Below are 25,021 nucleotides of genomic sequence, written 5' to 3' on the forward strand. Positions count from 1 at the left end.
AGGCTGGCTTAGTAAGTGGAACTTGGAGCTCTTGACCTTGGGGTCGTGAATTTGAGCCCCACATTAGGTGTAGAAATAACTTAAAAAAATAAAATCTTTTAAAAAATAAAATAATAAAAATAATAAAATAAAATAAAATAAAATAAAATAAAATAAAATAAAATAAAATAAAAAGCTGGCTTTAGACAGAGCCACCAGCATTATAATAATACTTAACAGGCTGAATCCCCCCAGTGTGGGGTACGCTGTGTTTACATTAGTTAGCTCATTCATTCCCCCCAAAAGCCAGACAAGATACTAATTTTAGTACATCCTCTTAAATATCAGAAACCCGAAGCTCTGGGAAATTAGGCTTATACTGTGCAAGAAAAACTGACCTACAGGCGCTATTTCACAGCAATGGGGTCTAGGACTGGAGGTTTCTATTCGGTCCTGACTCAGGCCACGCCCCGCACCCAACCCCACCCCAGCCCTCGCTGGGCTCCCCGCCCCTAACACACCCCTAACACGCCCTCCGCCCGGCCCCACCCCGGACCTCGCCGGCACAGACCCCCGGCCGCCGGGAGGGCTGCCTGCAGTGCCGGCTGTGGCCGCTGGGGGGAAGTCGCGCGGCTCGGGCCCGACCGCTCTGGGCCGTGCTCCTCGCTCGCCCTCCGACTCCGCTCCCGCTGCGAGCGGCTGCCCTGCCCGCGCCCAGCGCCAACCCGCCGGGGTCCCCGCGCCGGACCCAGCAGCTCGGCTACCCGGGGCCGGACCGAGGCCGCAAGAAGCGCCGCGGGGTGTGGGGCGGACCCAGGAGATGAAATGACAACGTCAACCCTCCAGGTACCACGGCGCGGCCGGGCTCGGCTTCCGGAGGCCGGAGGAGGCGCGGCGGGGCCTGCGAGCCAGCACTCGGGCGGGCGGCCTGCTCGGAGCGCCGGCCCCGCGGCTCCCGCCCCGCCGCCCTGTCGCCGCCTCCGCCTGTTTGTTTTCACGCGCTCGGAGCCACGGGCCGCTTCCTGTCCAGAACGCCCGCGCCCCCGCCCCCCGGCCGAGTCGGGCCGAGCCCCGAGGCCGCCGAGTGCAGCCGGCGGCGCCCAGGTCCCACCGCGGGGATCAGCCTCTCGCGGACCGCACCGGCGCCGCCCGGGAAGCTCGGCCCCGCAGTCGGGCTACTCGCCCTCCCTCCCTGCCTCCCTGAAGACGAGTCCCCGCTCCTTCCCCGGGGCCCCGATTTCTTCTCGTCGGCCGGCGACCCTTCATTCATTCCCTAGATCTTGCCTGGTGGTGCTGGGGTGGCGCCACCTGGATGCATGACTGACCCACCCTCCAGGTGCTGCCGGTCCTGCTGTGCCGGCCAACAGAAACATGCTCAGGCCTCGACCTGGGCTTCGGTCTTGGCTTTGCCGCTCATTGGCGTGTGACCTTGGGCCAGTTACTTGATCTTGGAATTTCGCGTTTCCTGTCAGTAAAATGGGGTAGTACCCTGTAGGGTTGTTGTGACACTGGCTCCGGATTGAGTAATTCAGGTAAAGCGTTCTTGGCACAGTGTGTGCTACATAGTAAGTGCTCAGTAAGTCATGACAGATAAAGCGTGTGAGGGAGTTAGGCAAGACTTCGTGGAAGAAGGGGCGTTTGGCTGGATCAGGACAGGATGGGTGGCATTCAGATTCCTGAAGGCGGAGGAAAAGGTGGGAACAGGCCTGGAATAAATCGGGGTACTAGGCCAGGAATTAGTTAGGGTCCAAAGCCAGACACCACCGTCCACCAGCACAAGCTGTGATCTGTTAGCGCAGGGGGTTGTAAATTTTGGCCTGTAGATCCCACCTGCTCAGACATTTTTTTTCTTTGAGCTAAGAGTGTTTTTACGTTTTTAAAAAAAAAAACCCTAAGATCTAACTCACCACATAAACCACATTCAAAGTGTATCATTCAATGGCTTTTAGTTATTCAGAGTTGTGTGACCGTCACCACACTTTAAAATATCTTCATCCCCCCCAAGAAACTCCACACCCTTTACTGTCATCCCCCAAACCCTCTATCTCTCCCAACCCTAGGCAACACTAATCTACTTTCCCTATGGATTTGCCTATTCTGGGCATTTTCTATAACTGGAATCATACAATATGTGGTTCTTTGTGACTGACTGGTTTCCCTCACTTATCATAATGTCGTAGGTTTTTATATTTTTAAAATGCTGGGAAAAGATACCTCATGACACGTGAAAATCATGAAATTCAAATTTCAGTGTCTATAAATAAAGTTTTATCGGAACTTTTGGGCTGCTTTTGGGCTACAAAGGCAGAGTTGAGTAGCCAGCTGCTAACAGAGATTGTATGGCCAGGAAAGTCTAACATTTACCGTCCGCTCCTTTACGGAAAGTTTGCCAGCCCCTGTGTTCACACATCTTCCTTACCCTTGTCTTTCTCCCTCATCCTCTGCCATCTGTGTTACGAGAGCTGTGGCAGGCTGGCAGTTTTATCTGTCACCTCACCGTTGTGTTAGGCAAAACTACTCCTTCTCACATTGCACCAGCGGCCTCTTGTACATGAAACACTATGCAGATGCCAAAAAGACCTAATGTACTCTTAGGTGCATTAATTAATAAAGTATCTAGAAGCGGGGGGCAGTGGGCAGAGCATGCCTGGATTACTTTTTTGAACTCTGCCTTTCAAAAGGACAGACCCAAACAAGAATGCATATAGAGTGAAAAAGTCCAAGGAGATGGGCATATTGGTTCTGGAGAAGAGAAGCCATCAGGGACAGGAGAACTCGTTTCATGTCTTAGCTCAAGAGCCACTGTCCGGGGAGAGTAGACCCAAGAAGCTTGTGTTTAAATGAATCATTCCAGGGGGCGCCTGGGTGGCTCAGTCAGTTCAGCGTCCAACTCTTAGTTTTCAGCTCAGGTCGTGATCTCATGGTTTGTGAGTCTGAGCCCCGCATTGAGCTCTGCACTGACAGTGTGGAGCCTGCTTGGGATTCTCTCTCTCCCCCCGCCCCTCTCTGCCCCTCCCCCACTAGCTCTCTCTCAAAATAAATAAATAAATGTAAAAAAATTGTTTAAGCTAATCATTCCAGAAGGTTCTGGGCTCCTGGTCATTCTCTATTTTTAGGTAGTGGAGGTAGCAGAGCTTGAAAATAGTAGCCAACACCCCCTTCACCTTATCTCATCTTTTTAACCTGGTGAGTTCAGTTTTCATCAATCTGGCCTAACCTACTCCAGTCTGTTAGTTTTGTAGGACTAGCTGTGTCCTTCGGAGACCTCTTACTTTCAGATGAGGAAGGGCTGCACAAAGCCTGGGCCCTGCCAAGAGCTGATCAGGAGGTTTATTGTTTGCTGTGGATGGAACTTTGTGTTTACAGTGGGATCTGCCCGCCTCGTGTCTAGTGCTCATCAGCTTGGGGAAGATAATTCTGGTAATGCTTCCTGGGTTGGTGAAGCCATGGTTTCTAAAACTGGATATGTAGGTGTGGGGCAGCTGCCTGAAAGATCCAGCGTGTTTTAGGTTCAGTCTAGAGCACAGGCCTACAGGGTTTGTGAGATTCACAGAGACACTTTCAAGGGTTCTTACAAGACTCCAGAGGACCGTTCCCCTTAATTGGTAGCACATATCTGGGTCTGGGGTAAGCAAGCACTTTTCTCACTGAAGCTACTGCTTTACTGACCCATGTGTCCAAGCATCCCTTCCCTAAGTAGCAAATTTCCCTTTTCACCCTAGAGAAGCAAGTTGGGCCAGTAGAAGGAAGTAGAGATCCCTTTCGTCCGTCTCATAAAACTCAGGGCTGGCTCTTCTCTGGCCTTCGAGGTCAAATGCAGTTTCTGGCCTTCATGCTGAGCAGCACAGCAGTCAGTTCGTTCTGGTGTTTCCCCTGTTCCAGGCACTGGGTCCGGTGCTGGGTCCGGGTCCGGGTCCACCTTTCTTTCCCTTGAGGCACGGAATAGAAAGTGGATTCTCCCTTTGAGCTCTAACCTGAGATATTTGATCAGGTTTCCACTTGCTGAAATCCAGAGCGAAATTGAGAAGGAAGTTGCTTTTCACTCTATGAGCGCATTGTGAAGAGGGACGGCTGTCATTTAAAGCTTCCTCTTAAGGCCTTTCTGGTTCATGTTGGAAATAGAGGCCGACATAATGGTGTGCGACCCACAGATCCACAGGATTCCTGCTGCCTGGGACCCCAAGGGCTTTTTGGGTCTCTTGGGAAGCACTGAGGTACTTGCTTTGACTTTCCAGAAAGCCATTGACCTGGTGACAAAAGCCACAGAAGAGGATAAAGCCAAGAATTACGAGGAGGCACTCCGGCTCTATCAGCATGCTGTGGAGTATTTCCTACACGCTATCAAATGTGAGTCACAGCAGGGCCCTCCCCGGCTGCAGAACCCCTGCAAGAGCAGAGCGGGTACCCCCTCTCTGATTCCCCTTTTGCAGATGAGGCACACAGCGACAAGGCCAAGGAGAGCATTCGAGCCAAGTGCATGCAGTACCTAGACCGAGCGGAGAAGCTGAAGGATTATTTACGAAACAAAGAGAAGCATGGCAAGAAGCCAGTCAAAGAAAATCAGAGTGAGAGCAAGGGGTGAGCACGGAGGAGGGGAGGACCCGGCCGGGACCGGAGCCCCCGTGAGCACCTCCCTGCCATTCTTGGTGCTCATGATGCCTTCGACTTCCATAGCGCCTTCCTCCTGGGGAATTGCACCCATCTAGTGACAAGGCCCCTAGCTGCTCTCCGCAGGTGATTTGCAGAGTACTTCCGTGGGCGGTGCCTCAGCTGTGAGTGAAACAGGGAGCCAGCGTGGAGGTCACCGGCCTTGGATTCTGCAGTCAGACTCTCAGGCTATATCTTGGCTCTGCCACTTCCTAGCCAAGTGACCGTGGACAAGTGCCATGACCCCTGTGGCTCCAGGCTCCTCCTCTATAGAAGGGGGATAACGGGCCTGCCCGCCCAGTGTTGCTCTAAGGAGCAAATGAGAGGACACGGGGAAAGCCCCGAGAGCTCTGCCTGCAGTCAGGATGAAAAAGTATCTGCCGCTGTTACAGTCAGAGTTCTTGTCTTCATCTGACCGATGGGGCAACACACTCAAGTTCAGAGATACGGTCTAGGTCACTGAGCCGGTACTTGATGGAGTCTGGACCCACACCCAGGGCTTCTGTTTCCAGCTACAAAGCCAGTGCTCGCCCTGCAGCCTCTCTCCTCACATCTGTGGTTTACCCACCACAGAGATCCCAGGTAGCTGAGCATCAAGGCCAGTGGTGTCCTGGAGGCCACGGGGAGGGTCCCAGGCAGGAGTGTCACAGAGCAGGAGACAGGCAGGTGATGTGTCAGCTGCCCCACCAGAGCTGAGAGGCGTGGCTCCCGGGTGGACGGGCTTGCCCAGGCCAGGGAACGCGCTCTCAGAAGAGAGGAAGAGGGCCAGGGGGTGAGGCATCTTGGGGGGGCTGGAAGAGTTTTGAGGAGGGCCAACCACTTATGTCCCATTAGGGGACTGGCCCTGGGGTGAGGCCAGTGACTATGTTCCCTTCCTGAGTGCTCCCCTTTAGACTTAAACTTCACGTCTTCTCTGAGTCACAGCCACTTGCCATCTGGCTGTAAGTCTGTGCGAAAGGCCGGGGACAGCTCCAGCTGCCTCCCCAGCTGCTCCTGAAGTCCAGCCAAAGCACACATCCCTCATCGGCCTTCTAGAGAGGGCACACATCTCTATTCTTGCTCCCTTAATGAAGAAACAAGGATGGGTGACGGGAGTATTTCCTAGAGGATGTGGAGGGAGTGTCGAGAACAGGCGGCCCGAATGTTCTTGAGTTACCTGCTTGTGGGTCTCTACTGTTGAGCAGGACAGGCCTCTCTGCCACTGGGCCAGCAGCCAGAGCCTGACTTTGCTCTCAGTGCCTCCTTGCCCAACCGCCTCTCGCTTTAGATGTCCTCTTCTGTCTCCTTTCCCAGCAGCGATAGTGACAGTGAAGGGGATAATCCAGAGAAAAAGAAACTGCAGGAACAACTGATGGGTAAGAGGCCCGAGGCCCTGCAGCAATGGGAGGGGGACATGGTGAGGACCCCTGAAGGGTCGGCTCAGGCTCCACAGTCAGCCTCCAGGTCAAAGGCTCCGCTTGCCTCTTGTAGGTGCTGTTGTGATGGAGAAGCCCAACATTCGGTGGAATGATGTGGCCGGGCTCGAGGGGGCCAAGGAGGCCCTCAAAGAAGCTGTCATTTTGCCAATTAAATTCCCACATTTGTTCACAGGTAAGAGTGGAGCTACTTTAGGTCCAGATAGTAAAAGCAGCAGGTTTTTGAGGAAGCCAGCTCAGGGCTTCCACGCTGAAGGTGTCCAGGAGCAGGCAGCGACTCGGCTCTCTTGGCCGTCAGTGGGTGAGGGCCTGACCTTCCCACGGGCTCTGAGTCGGGAGAGGCTTCGGGACCTGCTCATCGCCGTCATCTGGCTCCTCCCTGGTGTCAGAAACACCTTTGCGACTAGAACTTTGACTTGACCACCCCAGTGAGTAATCAGGGTCAGGAACCAGTGCCGGCCAGTGTCACTTTGCAAGGTCTTGGGGGTCACGAGCCGGGGCTGGGAGCAAGTTCTCAGCAGGCTGTTCAGTTCCCTTTATTCCTTCGTTTCTAGAATCTGTTGTCTTGTAGAACTTTTCTCTCCCGCCTTAAGTCTCCTCTTTTTCTCTGTTCCCTTTCCCTAGTCGGGAAGAAGCTCACCTCAGTTTGTTCTTTCTCGTAGGCAAGCGTACGCCTTGGCGAGGGATACTGCTCTTTGGACCCCCTGGCACAGGCAAATCCTACCTGGCCAAAGCGGTGGCGACAGAGGCCAACAACTCCACCTTCTTCTCTGTGTCCTCCTCAGACTTGATGTCTAAGTGGTTGGGGGAGAGTGAGAAGTAAGTCAGCTGCCAGGCCCTGCTGCCCTGCCCTCACGGCACCTCCCAGAGGAGCCGCTGTTGGGTGTCAGGGAGAAGTAGCCAGAAGAGGGGGATCTTGCTAGCTTGTTGCACGGGACGCTGTCCTGACGAAGAGTGCTGACGTTGACTGGGAACTTGGGAGAGAGGAGCCCTCGTGAAGGGAAGGGAAATAAATGCGCTTGCAGTCTCTGGGTATCAGGTGGGTGTCCCCTGTTGGGGACATCATGTGGTTCAGTTATTTCCCACACCGACTCCCATTTTGCAGAAGATCGCACTGAGGCTGAGCGGAGGGGAAGGGACTTGTCCTAAATTCAGAGCTAATGAGTGAGGCTGTCCCCAAGGCAGGCTGTTCCCCCTGGTACAGTGCTGCCAGTGGATGTGTGATGACTTTTTCTGAAATCCAAGCATGACTGGAGTCTTGACCCGCCTGTGGGAAAGGCGAGAGAAGCAGTGACTGGGCCCCTGGCCGGGCATGTGTGTGGGTGTCCCGATCCCAGACCCGCTTGTCACCTTCACAGGCTAGTCAAGAACCTGTTTGAGCTGGCCAGGCAGCACAAGCCTTCCATCATCTTCATCGATGAGGTGGATTCCCTCTGCGGGTCCCGCAATGAAAATGAGAGCGAAGCTGCTCGAAGGATCAAAACGGAGTTCTTGGTCCAGATGCAGGGTGCGTGCCAGTGCCGGGTGCCCTCCCTGGTTCTCGGTCTACCTAGAGCCAGCCCTGGGCTTCATCGTTTAGCCGCGGCTGGGTCTGGTTGTCCTTAGGGAGGAGAGAAAATGTCCGGGGAGCGGTTCTCAGCTCCATCTCCCCAGGCCTTCAGTGAGGTCACCGTGGCCTCCGCTGCCGGCCCTCTGCCCTCCCTGGGCCAGACAGGGTTCGGGGCTCTGGGCCCCGCAGAGCTGCTTGTGGCCCTGCCGGTGGTGGCACAAACCTCTGAGATCCTGCATCGGGTGCTTCCCACGGATTCTGCCTGGTCCTTGCGGGTGTTCTGGGTCAGCATCTGTGTTCCCCTCTCTCCCCAGGGGTGGGGAATAACAACGATGGGACCCTGGTTCTCGGTGCCACAAACATCCCGTGGGTGTTGGATTCAGCCATTAGAAGGAGGTGAGTCTTCCCCAGTAGGAGCCAGGGGCTGAGGCCTTTCTCCACCTGTGGTCAGTCCTGCTGCTGGCAGCCGTGGGTGCAACCCGACCCCGTTTCCGTGGAGGCTTCTTCGTGTCTGCGTGGCGAGCAGGGTCCGTGGTGAGGCCAGCTTCGGGAGGACCCCGACGCCCTTCTCCATGAAGACCGTTGTACCATCTGCTCTCAAGTCCTGCCCTGTGCTTGGCTCTCTAGGTTTGAAAAGCGGATTTACATCCCGCTGCCCGAGGAGGCTGCCCGTGCCCAGATGTTCCGGTTGCATCTGGGGAGCACCCCCCACAACCTCACTGATGCCAACATCCATGAGCTGGCCCGGAAGACGGAAGGCTACTCAGGGGCTGACATCAGCATCATTGTGCGGGACTCCCTCATGCAACCTGTTCGAAAAGTACAGTCGGCAACACACTTCAAAAAGGTGAGTGGCCGGCAGGGAGTCGCTTAGGGAGTGTCATAGGAACACGGATATCTGTTTTCTTGGCCCGCAGCTTGGCTGCTCAGGTGATGATACATCTTTGGTCTCTTGGAGAATCAAGGGCAAGTACAAAATGAGCCCTCTGGCTCCAGGGGCTGTGGTTGCCCCTGCTCCGTCCTTTCCTGTAGTTCTTGCTTGAGTGTGACTACCTCAGACTGTGAAGCCAGAGGCCACGGCAGCCACCTCTGCCACCCCCGGCTGTGCCGCCACATGTGGGGCCCCACTCGATGTGTGAAAAGTGTTGGGCACAAAATCACACGCTAGAAGGAGGATCTCGTTTCACACAGCACATCTCTGCCCAGTGTCGGCCAAGGGTCCTACTCTGCGCCTGGTGCTGTTCTAGGAGCCAGGGAGACATTTGTGACCAGAGCAGAATAAATCTCTGCCTTGTAGGAGCCTCCTGTCTAGTTGGGGTGAAATTTGTCTCTTTGAGGGTGATGAGGGGAAGGACAGAGCAGGGGAGGGCGTCTGGTGTTCTGGAGTTTGGAGCGTGGTGGGCAGGTTGTACTCTTTTTTTTTTTTTTTAATTAAAAAAAAAATTTTTTTTTTTTAACGTTTATTTTTGAGACAGAGAGACGGAGCATGAACGGGGGAGGGGCAGAGAGAGAGGGAGACAGAATCAGAAGCAGGCTCCAGGCTCTGAGCCATCAGCCCAGAGCCCGACGCTGGGCTCGAACTCACGGACTGCGAGATCATGACCTGAGCTGAAGTCGGATGCTCAACTGACTGAGCCACCCAGGCACCCCTATTATTATTTTTTTAATGTTTATTTCTGAGACAGAGAGAGACAGAGCATGAGTGGGGGAGGGGCAGAGAGAGAGGGGGACACAGAATCTGAAGCAGGCTCCAGGCTCTGAGCCATCAGCACAGAGCCCGACGCGGGGCTCGAACTCACGGACTGTGAGATCATGACCTGAGCCGAAGCCGGATGCTCAACCGACTGAGCCACCCAGGCGCCCCCAGGTTGTACTCTTAAGGGGTACATCACCCCAGGTGACATTTGAGTCAACAGTTGAAGGAAGGAGGGACTTAGCCTCGGGGATATTCAGGGGGATGTTGCCAATAAAGCAGACTGGTTGGAAAGACATTTCTGATGTCACTGCATTTGTGGTGAGATCTGACGGAGTGGACGAGCAAGAGGAAGATATCAGGGCACTCTGGACCCCAAACTGAGATTCTGGAGAACAGCGCCTGGAATAGCAGGCTAATCACAAACCTCTGAGATCCTACTTCGAGCTACTTTGACTACCAACCCGAGTTTTGAAGGAGTCATTGCCTTCTCAGACTGATGACCTCGAAACCCAGGCGTGCGTTCATTCCCTACCATTCCCTTCTCTTCATGACTCAGAACCTGAGGCAACCTGTCTCTTCCCCAAGCGCTGAGGGGCAACCCCTCCAGCCAGACTCCTCTGATTTCAGGTCTGTGGCCCTTCCCGCACCAACCCTAGCGTTATGATCGATGACCTCCTGACCCCATGTTCCCCAGGGGACCCAGAGGCCATGGAGATGACTTGGATGGATGTCCCTGGTGACAAACTCTTAGAGCCTGTGGTTTGCATGGTAAGCAGCTGGCTGGGCCAGGGATTGCACGGAGACCAGAAAATTGGGGCCTTGGGTCTGAAAATAAGCTCTGCTTCTCTGTCCTGGGCTGTTGTACCTCCTCCCAAACAGAATGGCCGATGGGGCTCTGGGTAGCTGGAGCTCCTGCCATTAGACTTACTGCGGGCCCAGGATGAGGCCATAGTGTTAGCATTTTACTTTCTTCAGCAAGAAAAAAGGCCAGCTGGTGTGACTGCATCATTCCGCGGGTTTGGCTTGCTTTGTGCCCAGAAGGAGACCGTGTCTTTCAGCAGTTTGCTTTGATGCTGTTGCACAGGCAGCCTCATGGAACTAGTCTGGCCCTTTCCTCATCCTGGTCTTGCTGACAGTCTTGCCTGTTGTGTGTGGCAGGTGTCCTGCCAGTGCGGCTGGTGTGGTGGGTGTGGAGTCAGAAAGAGCTTCTCGTGGGAGTTAAGAGATGAGGGGAGCTTGGATTCTCTCAGATGAGGAGTGGGCCTGTTTGGAAACGACATGAGCCGCCTCAGGAGGGAAGAGCTGTCCTGTCACAGGAGACATTCAAGCAGAAGCTGGGCAACCAAGGGGAGCTTTGCACTTGGGGCTGGGAGTGACCACGAGGGGAGGCCTCTTCCTGCCCTGGACCACATGGCTCTGTGACACGGGGAGGCCGAGGACCTGGAGCCTGGCTCCTCAGCTTCATGCCCTTGTCTTTGCAGTCGGACATGCTCCGGTCTCTGGCTACCACTCGGCCCACCGTGAATGCAGAGGACCTCCTGAAAGTGAAGAAATTCTCAGAGGACTTTGGACAGGAGAGTTAAAAATTTCTTCACTCGGTGATGGTGAAGGTGGGAGGAATTGATTGGGGTAAAAAAAATCCACGGCACCCCCCCATGTCAGCAGCCAGACAGGGCCCCGGGGCTCATCTTCACGTCACTCTGGCGTCCCCTCTGCTGTCTGGCCACCAGCCGGGGAGTGGGAAGGAAGGGCCTCCGGGGCCGCAGAGACACAGAAGCACATTCGGCACTGGGTGGAATACTGGTTCTTCCTACTTCTTCCTACTGGTTCTCCTCCTCTTCTGGATGCTCATCAACTCCTTGTCCTGCCCCTCCACGTTTTGTTTTGTTTTTTGAACCTTTCTTTGTTCCCCTAAATTAATGCTGCTTGGATTTTTGTCTTCTTTATAAATAAAGTTAAAATCTCCCAGACGCGTCAAGGAGTAGGAGCAGCCCACACTGTGGGGTTGGTGCAGACCGTCAGAATGGCTTGCCAGCTCCCTCCGCCCTTTCCTTCTAACCCAAGTTTTACTCCTTATGCACACAATGGCAAATGCCCTGGGTCGCCAGCCCGAGCCCTGCCTGTAAAGGCTGAGAGTAAAGCCAAGCCATTCCCAACCCCTACGTCAGCATCCCCGGCCCTGTGTCCTCCCTGCAGGAGGAGAGGATGGTTTTTGTGAGCACAAAGCTATGTAGATCAGAATGAGTGAGGGCAGTCAGGTAGGGTTTCACTGCTGCCTTCTCTTCCCTCTGAATGTGAGAACGCTGAACCCAGCCACTGCCCCTGGCACCCCGCCCTGGAAATGGGCTAATAAATCCTTTTCCCTCTTGAGCCACCTGAGTGATCTCATCTTTGATTCCTGTCTGGGGCTTCTTGAAGGCCACGCTTGCTTCCAATGGAAAGACCCTCTGGTTTTCTCTCCGTGCTCTTCTCGTCAGCAGAGGAGGGCATTGCCAGCTGTCACAGTTCCCCGGCCTGTTCTCCGGTCAGGTCAGCCAGAACTTTTTTTCGCCTTAAGGCCTTGCAAATGTGGGACCTGGACAGTTCTCCCTGCAAACCGGGGGGCCTGTGGGCCAGACACGGCCTGCAGCTGTGTTTGCTTTGGTCTGCTGCCAGCATTGAAAAAGCAAGAGAGTTGATGTGGAAATTCAGAGTTCTGGCTTTGGGGACATCGGGCAACTCTGGGCCTGCGTCCCCGTGAGACATCCTGTCAGCCGCAGCTGAGCAGGGGCTGCGCTGTTCAGGAGGAGAACACGCTGTCTGGCGCAGCCATCCCCACATGGACTGCTTCTTTCCCTTGCGTTGCCTGCCCAGCCCCTGTGGCCGTTTGGATTTGTGACTCCTGATCATGAGACGCCCGAGGCTCCAGAGCGGGCAGCCCTAGAAATGCCGTCTGTCGAGGAGGCTGTCGCGTTTTGACCACGCGCATGTGAACATACAGAAGGCCCGGCGTCGCGTTGTTCCAGCCCTCCTCCCCCTCAAGAAGTCGGTATTATTGTTCTATATCTTAGTAAAACCCGAATTGTCCAGAATGGATTATGTGGCCCACCTTAGATCACGTTAGCCTTGCCACTGTGGTGTTCTTTGATTTGGTTAGGAATGGCTGCTGAATTGAGCCAGCTTTTGATGGGTTCCTCGAAGGCTCGGGCCCAAGCGCTCCTCTCCACTTGGGTGCGTTGGCCCTGCCTCGATAACCTGCTGCCTCAGCCACCAATTACTGTTTGTAAGTGCTGGACTAGAAGCCAGCATAGGACACTGCCTGTGCTTGTGCGGTTTCCTTTTAGCCTTTTGTGTTTTCTTATTCTCCCTCCAGTCACCTTTACTTGAATCAGGAGCTCCTCACTTTATTTTTTTAAATCTCCCTTTCTACTGCTTAAACACCTTGACAAGTCACAGGGGTTAACGGAAACTGGGGCTGCCGTGGCTCATCACAGCACGCCATGCCTCTCCATTCCTGTCTCCACCACCAGTGACTCGGAGCAGGGTGACGAATGTCCTATCCACATTTGGGGCTGAACCGATGCGGTGGCTTCACCATCTATGTTAAACATGGCTAATATGTGCAGAGGAATTTCCTCCCCTAAATGCTAACCATGAAATTCCCTCTTCCCTACTTGGGAATTCTATCCTAAACCTTCTGTCTACCTTGGCTTTCACTTTGGTAGTTGACCTCTAAAACTTTCCTTAGCTCAAGATGCTGATTGCTGGCTGATGTATCTGCCTGAGATGGGAGAGATTTTATTACAAATCCAGATTTGTTGCCTTTGGTCTACAGTATTTAGTTGAACAGATCCTTCCTCTAAGTGGATTTGGTTACAATAGTAAACCTCAAGTTGTCAGCAATATAGACAGTTTCAAGCTTTCTCTAAGGTCCACTCTGAGCTACCGTATACTCTTGGGCCCCCAGGTCAGGAAGCTTCAGTCAAATGTTACAGACCTACATTACAAAGGCATCAGTAAGAACTGTTAACCTCAGAGCACTGTAAGGTGTAAGGAAACATTAGAATATTCTGATGCCTGGGGCACCTGGGTAGCTCAGTTGGTTGAGCTTCCTACTCTGGCTCAGGTCATGATCTCACAGTCTGTGAGTTCAAGCCCTGCGTCAGGCTCTGTGCTGTCAGCTCAGAGCCTGGAGCCCGCTTCAGATTCTGTGTCTCCCTCTCTGACCCTCCCCCGTTCATGCTCTGTCTCTGTCTCAGAAATAAATAAACATGAAAAAAATTTTTAGAATATTCTGATGCCACCCTGCAGGAGGTTATAAACATTGTCCAAGGGAATGGAGGCTCATTGAATTCTAATTTCATAAGGATCCATGTTTTTAGTATGAATAAGAGTTTCCTATAGACTTCCCCAGGGGCTGAGTATCTAACCTTGGAGCAATGCTGGCACCTGTTCCCTTCCAAAGTTTAATGCACAGAGAGCCAGTTCCCTTTTGCTTGGCCTTATAGTATGACCCCCAGATGGCCTGTTTAGGGAAAGCTGTACAGGAGAGTGGGTCTTTCCTGGGTTTGTTTAGCTAACTGCTGTTTAAAACATGTTGTTTTCTGGGGCACCTGCGTGACTCAGCGGGTTAAGTGTTTGACTCTTGGTTTCAGCTCAGGCCATGATCTCATGGTTTGTGAGGTCAAGCCCCATGTTGGGCTCTGCACTGACAGCATGGAGCCTGCTTGGGATTCTCTCTCTCTCCTCCTTTCTCTGCCCCTCCTCCTTCCCCTCTTCACCCAGCTCACACGGTCTCTCAAAATAAATAAATAAACATTAAATAAATAAAACTCGTTTTTTTCTAAATAACTTACTGGACTTACTACATGGGTACTTGGATTTTGAGGGCTCTGTTTGGTAAGGGTACCTGCCTTATAAAACACTCAACATAAAAATGAGGCAAAACCAGTATCTTGAGAAACAAGTTCCTTCACCTCCTGACAAAGCTCTTACAGTGTCTTATGGCTACTCATTGGTCAACGTGATGCTAATTTATTTTTTCAAAACAAGTGTGGTGACCAGGAAGCACATTTTGCTTTCTAACTGTGACAGGAAGAGGCTCATTGCTCCATCTCAACTATCATCCTTCCCCTAGCCATGCTCCATGACCTCCACCCAAAGAGTACCAGCTGCCCAAGAGATCTCAGCAGGAAAATCATCCCCAAATCTGCTAAAGGTAGAAGGCAGAAGGTGGAGATCAAAACTGTGTAAACCTGGTAAAATGTGTGGGGACTCATTTACGTTAATATTGTCATTAAACACTTCCGTGAACTGTGGCCATCCTGTTTCACTTACACACGCACGCTGGTGTCCAAGGCAAAGAAGGATTCCGCAGGTATGATACATAAGCCCTTTGTAAAAAGAACTCTGTGAAGATGGTCAACCACAGCCTTAACCTGCATTTTTAAGCAAAGCTTTCAGATATTTTGGGACTATGTTATTATCAAATCTTGGCTTTGGGATAGATTATACAGGTCTATGAAATCATGTCTACTAAGAGTGGTTATTTATTTGCCTCACGTTTTACCATACAGAATCATCAGGAAATGTTCTCTCTTTGGAGAAATTTATTTTCTTCTCAAATTGGAGGCAGTATTTTGTCCATGGCCGATTTCAGGGCAAACATTTTGAACATATGTCTCCAGTTTGGTTTGGCAATCCATTGTTTTCTGTCAGAGCCAAGCCAATATCAAGTTGACGTCAAGCAAGCCAGTCCCAGCTCAGAGCCCAGGTATTTGTGTTTTGGTTTCCAGAATCCTCAGGTGCAGCAGGAAAACTAATCATTCACCTCCATCCAGTGGATGTTTGTAAATGTCTTGCTGTCCATTTTGTCGATGAACAGGCAGCCCTGCAAGTGGTCCATCTCATGCTGGATGATACGGGCTGCCCATCCACTCGCCTGCCACACAACCTGCTCCCCTCTGGGGTCCAGCCCTGCAAAGTAATTTACAGCCCGGGTAAGAATACGCCGAACTGCATTGTTTTTAACCTCCCTACTTTTCCCAGACCCTTGGCTGTTCCTGTTCACAAGAGGCAACATGAGAAGGGAATGTAGACAGCAACCCCTATCCTTCCCAGAAAAGATGCCTTAACTTTGCCCATTACCAGGTATTCACTGTGGCTCTAACGCTGACAATTAGGTTGCTGGGCTTACTATGGGGCTGAAATGAGAAATGATCTTCGTAAGGTGCTTCCTTTCTGAACATTCCTCTCATTTCTGAAATACTGTTTGATTTCAATTCCTAAAAGCATTTCAACTCAGTACATTATAAAATAAAGGGATACCATTTACCTTCTGACCTGGACCAAGTGGCTTGCTTAAAAGGAACAATCCTAATCCCAGTAACGAATTCCATTTCACAAAACATCCTGTACTACGACAGACCAGGAATGGCATATCACCCTGGACTGGGCAAAGCTGGGTCCCACTATTTCCACTCGACCATGACAGATGCAACTGAGGCAAAAGTCTGTGTGTGGGACAGCGAACTAGAGGGCACAGAGCAGAGGACCTGGTGTGAGGTACCATCGAATTAGGTCACCTTCTCAGCCCCAATACATTTTCCCAGCGAGCTGGCTCAGCTGCTACACGAGCCTCCTCCCCTATCCCAATTGGTTAGTCTTGAATCAAATCCACTCCCCGGTCCTGCTCTTAGTTCCTGACAAAAGGCTTCATTGAGCCTGCGCTTCCACTTTTAACTGGAGTTTTGACAAAACCGTTTCGCGGGGCCCGAGGTCGCCGCCTCCATGGGCTGGGGGAGGGACGCAACTGTTTATCCAACCGCCCCACGGCCACTGCCCACCCCTTGCACCTGAGATCTGCACGGCCTGGAAGCGGGGCACGCAGGCCAGGAAGCCGGCGACGCTCTCGCAGCCCTCAGGGAAGGTGACCAGGCGGCTGTCCAGCACCCGCAGGCTGGGGTTCACGAACACGCGCAAGGGGAAGGGTTCCATCTGGCGGGCTTCGCGCAGGCGCGGCGCGCAGGCGCGGAAGAGTGCCTCGGGGAACTCCAGGGCCAACACCTGTAGCGGCACCCCGAGCTGCGGAGCACTCAGGCCTACGCAGCGCCGGCGTCGCATCACTTGCACCAGCCGCTGCACCAGCCGCTGCAGCTCGGGCCCCGCCAGCTGCGCGGGCTCCACCGGGGCCGCCACGGCCCGCAGCGCCGGGTCCCCGACCTGACACACGCGCGGGTACGGCGGCTCGGGCGCTCCCCGCACCAGGCGCCGCACGTAGCGCCAGTAAGACCGCTGGCGCGCCGGGCCCTCGAGGCCGTCCGGGGCGGAGGCGGAGCTACAGGCCCGGACGCTGTGGCCCCCCGTCCCCTCTCCCCACGGCGGTGTCGGCCCCAAGCAGTGACGCGACCGCCCCAGCAGCGGCCCCAGCAGCAGTCCGGCCCCCATCCGGCCCCCGGTGCGCCGAGCACAGCTGCCCGGCCGCCGCGGTCCTCCCCGGCCCCCGTAGATGAGCGCTCCGGTCGCGGGGGACGCCGGGAAGCGCAGTTCCCGCGCGCCTTGAGAGCGCCTGCCCGGCCCCCGGCGCGCAGCCGGCCTCCGTGACGTCAGTCAGCTTTATTGTTTAATTCCGTTTTTTACAGTATCACGAACCATTTGCAAGAGTGACCGGGAGGTCCCCCCTTTCACGGGCTGTGATGAATGCCCTCGCAGCCTGTCCTCCGGGGCTGTCCCCAGCTTTCACTAGCCTCCCCCCACCCCCGCGCCGGCGCGAGTTAGGTGTCCGCACCCGGCACCTCGGCCTGCAGTGGCTCGGCCGTGTCAGCCTGCTCCTGCGCACCCTCGGGGAAAGCCGCAGCGACCGGCTCGACGCCTGACTCCTCGGGGGCGACTTCCGTGGCTGGAGCTGGGAGCTCGGGCACCAGCTCCTTTTCGTCTAGACACAGGACCAGCTCTCTCTTCGGCAGGATGAAGGCGAGAGGCTCCTGGACGACGTCGATGTTCACATGCCCAAGGTTGCCGTACTTGGAGAGCTGAGTGGGAGGGATGCCTGAGCCAAAAGGTAGAGAAAGTGAAATAGAAAAAAACGTTCAATAAATTTAAATTTTGATATCACAGGGGGAAAAAACACTTGGAGGGGGGGAGTGACAGATACAATTTCCATTCTTCAATACAGTAAAAGTCATGTTTGTGATATGGGACAGGAAGCTTTACTGTAAAGAGAGACTTTGAAAGTAATCTGGAACAGCACAGTGTAGGTGGGTGGAGTTAACAGCCAAGAGAACGTCAGAAGGCACTGGCTTCCTTGTGGAAGGAAAAGGCTGGGGGAAAGTGCCCAACAGCTACTCCGCTGGTGTGGTCATCACCGGCCCACTGCCCCTCGGGAAGCTCTGTCTCCTCCATGCCCCATCCCCAGCACAGAGAGAGTGGGCACAGGCACGTGAAGACAGATTCGGAAAAATCTTTTTAAAACACCTTCTCTGGACATTCATACAATATGTGATTCTTTTCTAATTTCTTCCACTTAGCCAGATAAACACATATTGTAGGATTCCATTTATATGAAATGTCCAGAAAAGGCAAATCTGCAACAGAAAGCAGATTACTGGTTGCCAGGGGCTAAAGGTGGGATTGGGGAATGACTACATTGGGCACGAGGGATCTTTTGGGGGTGATGGAAACGTCCTAAAATTGGATAGTGGTAATGGTTCTACATGTCTGTGTATTTACTAAAAAAACATCGAATTTTACAAATGGGTGAATTATTTAGTATGTGAATTATATCAGTAAAGTACTGTCGTTTTAAAGATCTTTCCCCTCCTTTGTCTTACCTAAGGTCTGTGCTATCTGAGCTGGTGGAAAAAGGACTTGGAGACAGCGATTTAAATATGGAACAAGGTCTTCCACGAACACGGTGCAGAACTGGACGAAGAGCTCTTGCTCCCCACTGCTGAAAGCAGCCTCTTCTGCACGATGGAAGGCCAGGATTATATTAGTTACCTAGGGGACAAGGCATAAAAAAAGTCTTTCCAAACAGTACATTACTGTCTTGTTTAAATTCAGAATTGTGGTCACTCTCCACAATTCTGTCACTTCGTTGATATATTTCTGACTCAACATGTTTCATTACTGGCACAGGTTCCAGTTCCAGTGGAAGAGCATCAAGAGGTTCTTGACTCCTTCAGGAGATGGACCAGAACTATATCGGATTCAGAAAAATGAAGCAAAACTATAAAAGGTTTTTACTGAGTAAGACCTTTGAGGTTCCAGGAAGCTAGACCACTAGAAAATTGGAAAGGAAGACAGACTTGGAAAAGAAGTTCCACACACAAATAACAGAGCTATACTTTCTTGTTCAAGTCCTAGCTGTGCCGCTTGCTGGTTTTGTGGCTTCCAAGTGATTAAACACTTCATGCCCTCTGCTCCTCAGTTTCCGTACCTTTCCTTCCTTCCTCTTAGGGTTGTGAGGATCAAGTCTTAATAGGTATAAAGTATGATGAATACTACCTGGCATGGAGTAAGTTCTGTATAAACATTAGGAGATAACTATTACCTGAATTTCACTGACAAAAAAGTTTCATTGCCCATGCTTGCTTCCTCTTACAGGAGGCCATTAACAGTTGTATCGAAGATATGAGAGCAGGCAAGCTCAAGAGAGAGAGAGAGCTGGGCCCACAAAGACTTTAATTTTTTTTTTTTTTTTTTAATGTTTATTTACTTTTGAGAGACAAAGAGTGTGAGCAGGGGAGGGGCAGAGAGAGAGGGACACAGAATCCAAAGCAGGCTCCAGGCTCTGTCAGCACAGAGCTTGATACGGGGCTCGAACTCACGAACCTGAGATCATGACCTGAGCTGAGGTCAGATGTTTAACTGACTAAGCCACCCAGGCGCCCCGGCCCAGAAAGATTTTATATAATCATGTCACAGCTGCCATCTGGCTGACAGCAATTATAAGATGCCGTAAGTTTTAAGAAGCACCTCACTATCTTAAGGTTTAAATATGTAAAAAATGTGTAGGATATGACTGGTGCTAGTATTTATTGTGTTCTGTAGAATTCTAAGATGGCTCTTCTGAATCCCACCCCCCCTGGTGTCCACTCCTTTGTGTAATCCCTTCCCCTTGATTGCAGGCAGAATGTGTGTCTTGTTTCTAACCAATATAATATGACAAATGTGAACAATTTTGCAGAGGTAATTAAAGCCCCTATCAGCTGACTGAATTAATCAAGGGATATCCTGGGTGGGCCTGACTTAATCAGACGAATCTTTTAAAAAAGGGTTGAGGACTTCCTTAAGAGACGCTCTTCCACTGGCCTTGAAGAATCAGAAAGCCCCACTGTGAACGGGCTTATGGATTGAGGTGGCCTCTAGGCCTTAGACCTATAATCGCAAAGAACAGAAATCTGCCAATATGAATGAGCTTGAAAGGGGATGTCATGCTTCAGATGAGACTGCAGCCTGGCCAACACCTTGACTGCAACCTTGGGAGAGATCCTAAGCAGAGAACCCAGGACTCCCAATCTACAGAGAGTGGGAGATGATACACATATGTTGTTTTAGGCTGCTATGGAGTTTGTTATGCAACAACAGAAAACAAATGGAACATTACTGAATCATTATTACAGGTAAGCCACTTCATGAATTGTTCTAGGTCCCATGAGGGGGAGCTAACCAGAGCTGCTCAATCAGAAAAACCTCTAAAATCCCACTAAACCTAAGTCTGCAACCACCTAACACATGGACTGGTTTATATTTTACAAAAGTCTGGCCACCTATTGCCAAAGAAACCCCCAGTAGAGAGCCAGCAGTATGTGCTCACCTTGGCAAGGGCATTCTCCAGGGCCCCAGTCACATCCTGTGCCAGGGCCACAGGGCAGCAGAGGCGCAGATCATTGAAGGCAACCAGAATACTGTTCAGGAAGCAGGCAAGGGGTGGGAAATCTAAGAGTACCATGGGTGGCTGCAAGGTCCCTGGCTGAGTGACTGGCACAGCAGCAGGCAGGTTACTGCTGCCCAGGATGGCTGGAGCGGAGATGAGGGTGTAGGAATTCATTTCATCCTGGAACTTTTCCACTGCTTCCTGAATTGCTTTCTGGAAAGTGCTGATGGCCACCTGCTGGAAAACAGGAGCCAACTGGCCCCGGAAATCAGCCCCCACCCGGCTGAAGGACAGCCCAAAGTACATGCACTGACCCAGCAGAGAGTCTAGGCGGCCACCTATCCCCCGGTTAAGGTCGGTCTCCAGCACCTGCAGGAATTGCGAGACCCTCTGTAGCACCCAGCCATGGAAGATGGCGCTCTCGTTCACAGTGTGCTCACCCATGGCAGGCGGCAACAATGGGTCCTCATCTGAAAATATGGCACGGTACTGGGTGATGATATCAAACAGATGGACACGGCAAGCCTCAATGGTTTTTGTGATGTGGAAATAGGGATCATCATTCGGGATGGCAGTCAGGATGGAACGGAGCCAAGCATCTCGGGCCTGAAGAAACTTCACCCTCAACTCAGCCTCAGTGAATATATCCATGCGCCGCAGGAAGCCAATGACACGGAGGCAGGCAGGGAGCTGGATATTGGTCCTCAGTTGCTGGATCAGCTGGCTCAACATCAGCTGCATGGACTGGCGCACTTCATTCACAATGCCCTGACAATAAAGGGGGTCAGTCATACCACAATGGGAAAAATACTTTCTGGAACCCATTCCACTACCCCTGAATGTTACAGACTAGAGAGGCAGACCACTGTTTTCCTGATTTACGAAGATTTCCTAAAGCTGATGTGTACAGGGTTACCAACAAAGGTCTGGTTCACTGTGGCCTACAGGCCCTGTGTGGTTCTGCTACACCCACTTCCTAATACTGTCCCCCTGCTCACTGCAATCCAGGCACACTGTTTTTTTTTCCCTATCTTTGTATTTCTTAAATACCCCTAACGTGTTCCCTCCTGAGCCTGCTATACTTATTTTTTCCACTTTGTGGTTTGCGCCTTCCCCACATCTTCCTGTGGCGGGCTCCTTCTCATCATCTGGGTCTCAGCTTAAATATTATTTCTCCAACAGAGCCTTTCCTGACCACTCTACCTAGGGTACCTCATCTAGTCTCCTTCTAACCATTCCCTGGTTTATTTTCTTCATTTACCACTATCTGAAAGGATCATTTATTTACCAACTATCAGCTTTCATTCATGAAAGCCAGGGCCTTGTCTGCCTTGTCTCCTTTCTCCCTAGCACCTAGATTAGTGCCTGGCACATGATTAGTATTTATCACTTGAATGAATGAATGAATGAATGAATGAATGAATATTTTATGTTCAAGCCTGCCTGACTGGCAGAAATTGATGTAAAACTCAGTTTCCCTAAGGTGTCTGCCTAAAGGTTCAGCGATGACCACACAATTACTGATTATAAGAACATCAGCTTGAGTCCTTTTGGGACAGTTTGGCTACCTGGATGACCGGGATGGAGGAGTATTTCCTTTCCAGTCGGCGTACGTAGGCCGCAAGCTCCAGGGCCTCTTCATAGTAGCTGTTCCGGACACAAGTGTCCATGAGCTGGGGGATCTCCAGGATTTCCAGGATTTCTGTGTGCCGGTTTAGGGTCAGGGTGTTCATCCGGCGGTTGGAACTGATCTCTTCAGCCTCTTTCACAAAGTTTCTGGTAAGAGAATTTCGGTCACTCACTGCTCCACACCCACAACTCAGCTACATTTACCAAGTGATTACTACGGACTGGGCACTGAGCTGCATGGCTTATGACTTAATCTTCACACCAAACCTTTGAGGTAAGTACTACTACCCTTGAGGAAACTCTAATCCCAGAGAGGCTAAGCAATTTGTCCCAAATCACACGATTATTTATCATATGTGAACCCAGATCTGCCACTTAAACTGTGACAAGGTACTTAACTTAGGCTCTCTGAACTCTTTCTGCATTAGTAAAATAGTAATAGGACCCACCTCACAAGGAGGTGAGGATTAAATGAGATGTGTGTAACAAACTTAACACAGAACCTTACACACGGTAAATGTTCCTTTAATAGCTACGCTTTTCATAAAAATGCACTAACTAGCTTAGAAGCTACAACCTTAACCTTAAATTCCCTCAGCCCTTTTAATTTTTCTCTTCTGCTGTTGTTCAGCTTTAATTCTTAGCAGTTTTCACTCCTCCGTAATTGCAGTGACCTGCTTTATGAGGTCCCCTACCTATTCTGGAAGGTGGAAGGGTACAGGAGCTATTGTCAAATATCCAAAGACTCAAAAGAAAACCTGAGCTTTTATGGTGAAAAATTGAAAGGCAGAATTAGGGATAATAGACTGAGGATCTAGAGAGGCAAATTACGGCTTAAGGGATTTTTTGATAATTTTTGCCTCCAACTGGAAGGATTTCCTTGTCAGCCTTCTATCCATTAGAAGTTTTGGACGGTCTCAGCTGGTGTGTGTGTGTGTGAGTGTGTGTGTGTGAGACAGAGAGAGAGAGAGAGAGAGAGAGAGAGAGAGAGAGAGAGAGAGAGAAGACTGTTGCTGACGACCGTAGAGTGTTAACTATGTCAGACCCAATAATAAGCGCTTGGCATGGAATCTCTTTATTTAGTACTCCCAACAGTCCTGTCAGGGAGGGACGTGCTGCTGGTTCCCAGTTCTGACTTCGAAACTTACTAGCTGTGCCCACTGAACAATCACTAAGCTCCCTGTCTCAACTTCCTCATACATAAAATGGGAATAACAGTACCTACCTCGAAAGTTGTTGTGGAATTTAAACGGATTTTTTAAATGCCCAAAGGAGAGCCTGACGCATGGTAAGTGCTATGTAAGCGTTAGCTATTTCTATCATCATAAACGTCAGCTATTACAGTTGCTAAAAGCCCCTCTATAGTGCCGGGCCCGCCGCACCTGCAGCTCTGCTGGAAGCTGGGCAAGCGGTCGAGCAGGCGGCCGAGCGACGCCTCCACGTCGCCAAAGAGGCGGTGGATGCGCTCGGTGCACTCGGCGCCGCGGATGAAGGTCTTATAATTGGCGAAGGCCAAGTCGCGCGTCTGCTGCAGCAGCTGCGCCCGCTCCTCCGCCAAGCGCTCGGGCTCGCGCCTCAGCCGCTCCAGCCCGGAGCCGCTCAACTCCCGGAGGTAGCGGCCCACGTCGGGCCGCTCCCGCCACTGGGCCTCGGGGAAGCGGTCCCGGAACAGCGATGCCAGGAGTCCTTCATCCTCCACCTCCCCGAGAGCCGCCGCAGTGGCGGTCGCTGCGGCCGACGCCGACGCCGACGCCGTGGCGGTGGTTGACGAAGCAATAGTCTCCGTCGCCGCCATCTTCTGGCAGCAGCGTCACTTCACCTCCCGCCCGGCAAGGGCGCTGGCTCGGAATCTAGCACCGGAAGCAGCGGGGGCACTCTTCCGATCGCTGTGGTTTCGTATCCGTCCGGCTTTCTTTCTCCGACGGTCCTCCACGCTGCGGGGCGCTAGCGTGGGGGAACAAACCGAATGCGGCTAGAGAGGCAGGCTTTGGGGTTGCCAGGGAGCGGCTGGCGGCTGACTTCCGTTTCCGGACGCTGAGGCACGCGGATTCGGTGTTGCAACCCAGCGGGAAAATGCGGCCTTTGACTGAAGAAGAGACCCGCGTAATGTTTGAGAAGATAGCGAAATAGTAAGAGCGCGCCGAGGGGAAGGGGAAATGTGTTTGTGGCAGGGAAGGGCGTGGGTGGAGTGGGGGCGCGGCGCTGGGAGGAGTCTTTTGGGGCGCCGTCTCCAGTGCTCTTTTTGCCTTCAGCATCGGGGAGAACCTTCAGCTGCTGGTCGACAGGCCCGACGGCACCTACTGTTTCAGGCTGCACAACGACCGGGTGTACTACGTGAGGTGAGGCGGTGCCGGGTGGACCAACGTGGACGGGGGGAGGACTGGGTCCCGCCGGCTTCCCGCAGCCGACACCTTCTTTCTCCTTACCCTTCAAGCGAGAAGATCCTGAAGTTGGCCGCCAACATCTCTGGGGACAAGCTGGTGTCTCTGGGGACCTGCTTCGGAAAATTCACGAAGACTCACAAGTTCCGGTTGCACATCACAGCTCTGGATTACCTTGCACCCTATGCCAAGGTTTGTGTGCGTGTGTGGGGGGGGGGGGGGGAACAAGAGCGGGGTGGTATTCAGTCGGCAACTGGGGATGAAGGAAGTCAAAGATGAGGGCCACGTCAGAACGCAGATAATTGGGCGGCTTCTCCGCCTCGGAGTCCCCGACAGTGCTTAGGTCACTACCACACGTAGAGATGTTTGTAGGACTTGCTGCTTGGGCACGGTTCGGGCTCTGGCATAGGAATGCTGTGTGGCTGCGTAGTCGTGGTAACGTTCAGCAAAGTAGAAAAGCCAGTAGGTGACTTTGGTGAGGAGCACAGAGAGAGGGATCCAGAAAAAGAGTTCTTAAACTATCCGTGAGAGAGATTGTAGAGTCGAATAAAGAACCTCCTGGGAGTTCTGTTCGGAGAACGAACAATTTGAGATAGCCGTCCAGTCTTTCTCTTTTCCTTAAAATGCTTTCGAGAAATTAATCACATAGCGGCACCTGGGTGGCTCAGTCAGTTAAGCATCCAACTCTTAATATCGGCCCAGGTCATAATCTTGGGGTTGTGAGGTCAGCCCTGAGTTGGGCACTGCGCTGAGGGTGGAGCCTACTTAAGAGTCTCTCTCTCTGCCCTTCCCCCACCTCGTGCCCGTGCTCACCCTCTCTCTGTCTCGAAATAAGTAAACATATATATTTTCTAAAGACAGAATCCTTTT

At 52.3% G+C, this 25,021-nt stretch overlaps 3 protein-coding genes across 9 annotated transcripts in view; 2 read left to right on the forward strand and 1 right to left on the reverse strand.

Annotated features, from left to right (window-relative positions):
* Positions 1–631: 631 nt before the first annotated feature.
* VPS4A (vacuolar protein sorting 4 homolog A) lies at positions 632–11,656 on the forward strand. 2 transcript variants are annotated; one of them, XM_019455434.2, is made up of 11 exons: positions 632–825; positions 4,215–4,326; positions 4,410–4,557; positions 5,923–5,981; positions 6,097–6,216; positions 6,704–6,860; positions 7,400–7,548; positions 7,905–7,986; positions 8,218–8,437; positions 9,914–10,054; positions 10,768–11,656. In XM_019455434.2, exons 1-11 carry the CDS (start codon positions 805–807, stop codon positions 10,867–10,869), a joined length of 1,311 nt encoding a protein of 436 aa, XP_019310979.1. In that variant the 5' UTR covers positions 632–804; the 3' UTR covers positions 10,870–11,656. The 2 variants fall into 2 exon arrangements, with proteins under 2 accessions (XP_019310979.1, XP_019310978.1); XM_019455433.2 differs by having other exon boundaries at positions 633–825; positions 5,920–5,981.
* A 3,135-nt stretch (positions 11,657–14,791) lies between these two features.
* Positions 14,792–23,628, reverse strand: COG8 (component of oligomeric golgi complex 8). Of its 2 annotated transcripts, XM_053906601.1 has the most exons (8): positions 23,153–23,628; positions 21,710–21,917; positions 20,082–20,909; positions 18,094–18,262; positions 17,155–17,312; positions 16,199–16,205; positions 15,899–15,910; positions 14,792–15,241 (listed from the first exon to the last, which is right to left on the reverse strand). In XM_053906601.1, the coding sequence occupies exons 1-8, from the start codon at positions 23,563–23,565 to the stop codon at positions 15,084–15,086; spliced, it is 1,953 nt and encodes a 650-aa protein (XP_053762576.1). In that variant the 5' UTR covers positions 23,566–23,628; the 3' UTR covers positions 14,792–15,083. The 2 variants fall into 2 exon arrangements, with proteins under 2 accessions (XP_053762576.1, XP_019310965.2); XM_019455420.2 differs by lacking the exons at positions 14,792–15,241; positions 15,899–15,910; positions 16,199–16,205 and having other exon boundaries at positions 16,865–17,312; positions 23,153–23,627.
* A 99-nt stretch (positions 23,629–23,727) lies between these two features.
* The window catches only part of NIP7 (nucleolar pre-rRNA processing protein NIP7), a 61,700-nt gene continuing 60,406 nt past the window's right edge, over positions 23,728–25,021 (forward strand). For all 5 annotated transcript variants that reach the window (XR_002081656.2, XM_053906602.1, XM_019455431.2 and 2 more), the window contains exons 1-3: positions 23,728–23,899; positions 24,023–24,109; positions 24,205–24,343. Coding sequence is in view for 4 of the 5 variants with exons in the window: in XM_053906602.1 (XP_053762577.1) it covers positions 23,844–23,899; positions 24,023–24,109; positions 24,205–24,343 (282 nt within the window). In the remaining variant the exon portion in view is untranslated. The remainder of the gene's footprint in view (positions 23,900–24,022; positions 24,110–24,204; positions 24,344–25,021) is intronic.

This window comes from Panthera pardus, unplaced genomic scaffold, assembly GCF_024362965.1.
Source record: "Panthera pardus isolate Hobbes unplaced genomic scaffold, ASM2436296v1 HiC_scaffold_19, whole genome shotgun sequence".
In the NCBI taxonomy this organism is placed as follows: Eukaryota; Metazoa; Chordata; class Mammalia; order Carnivora; family Felidae; genus Panthera; species Panthera pardus.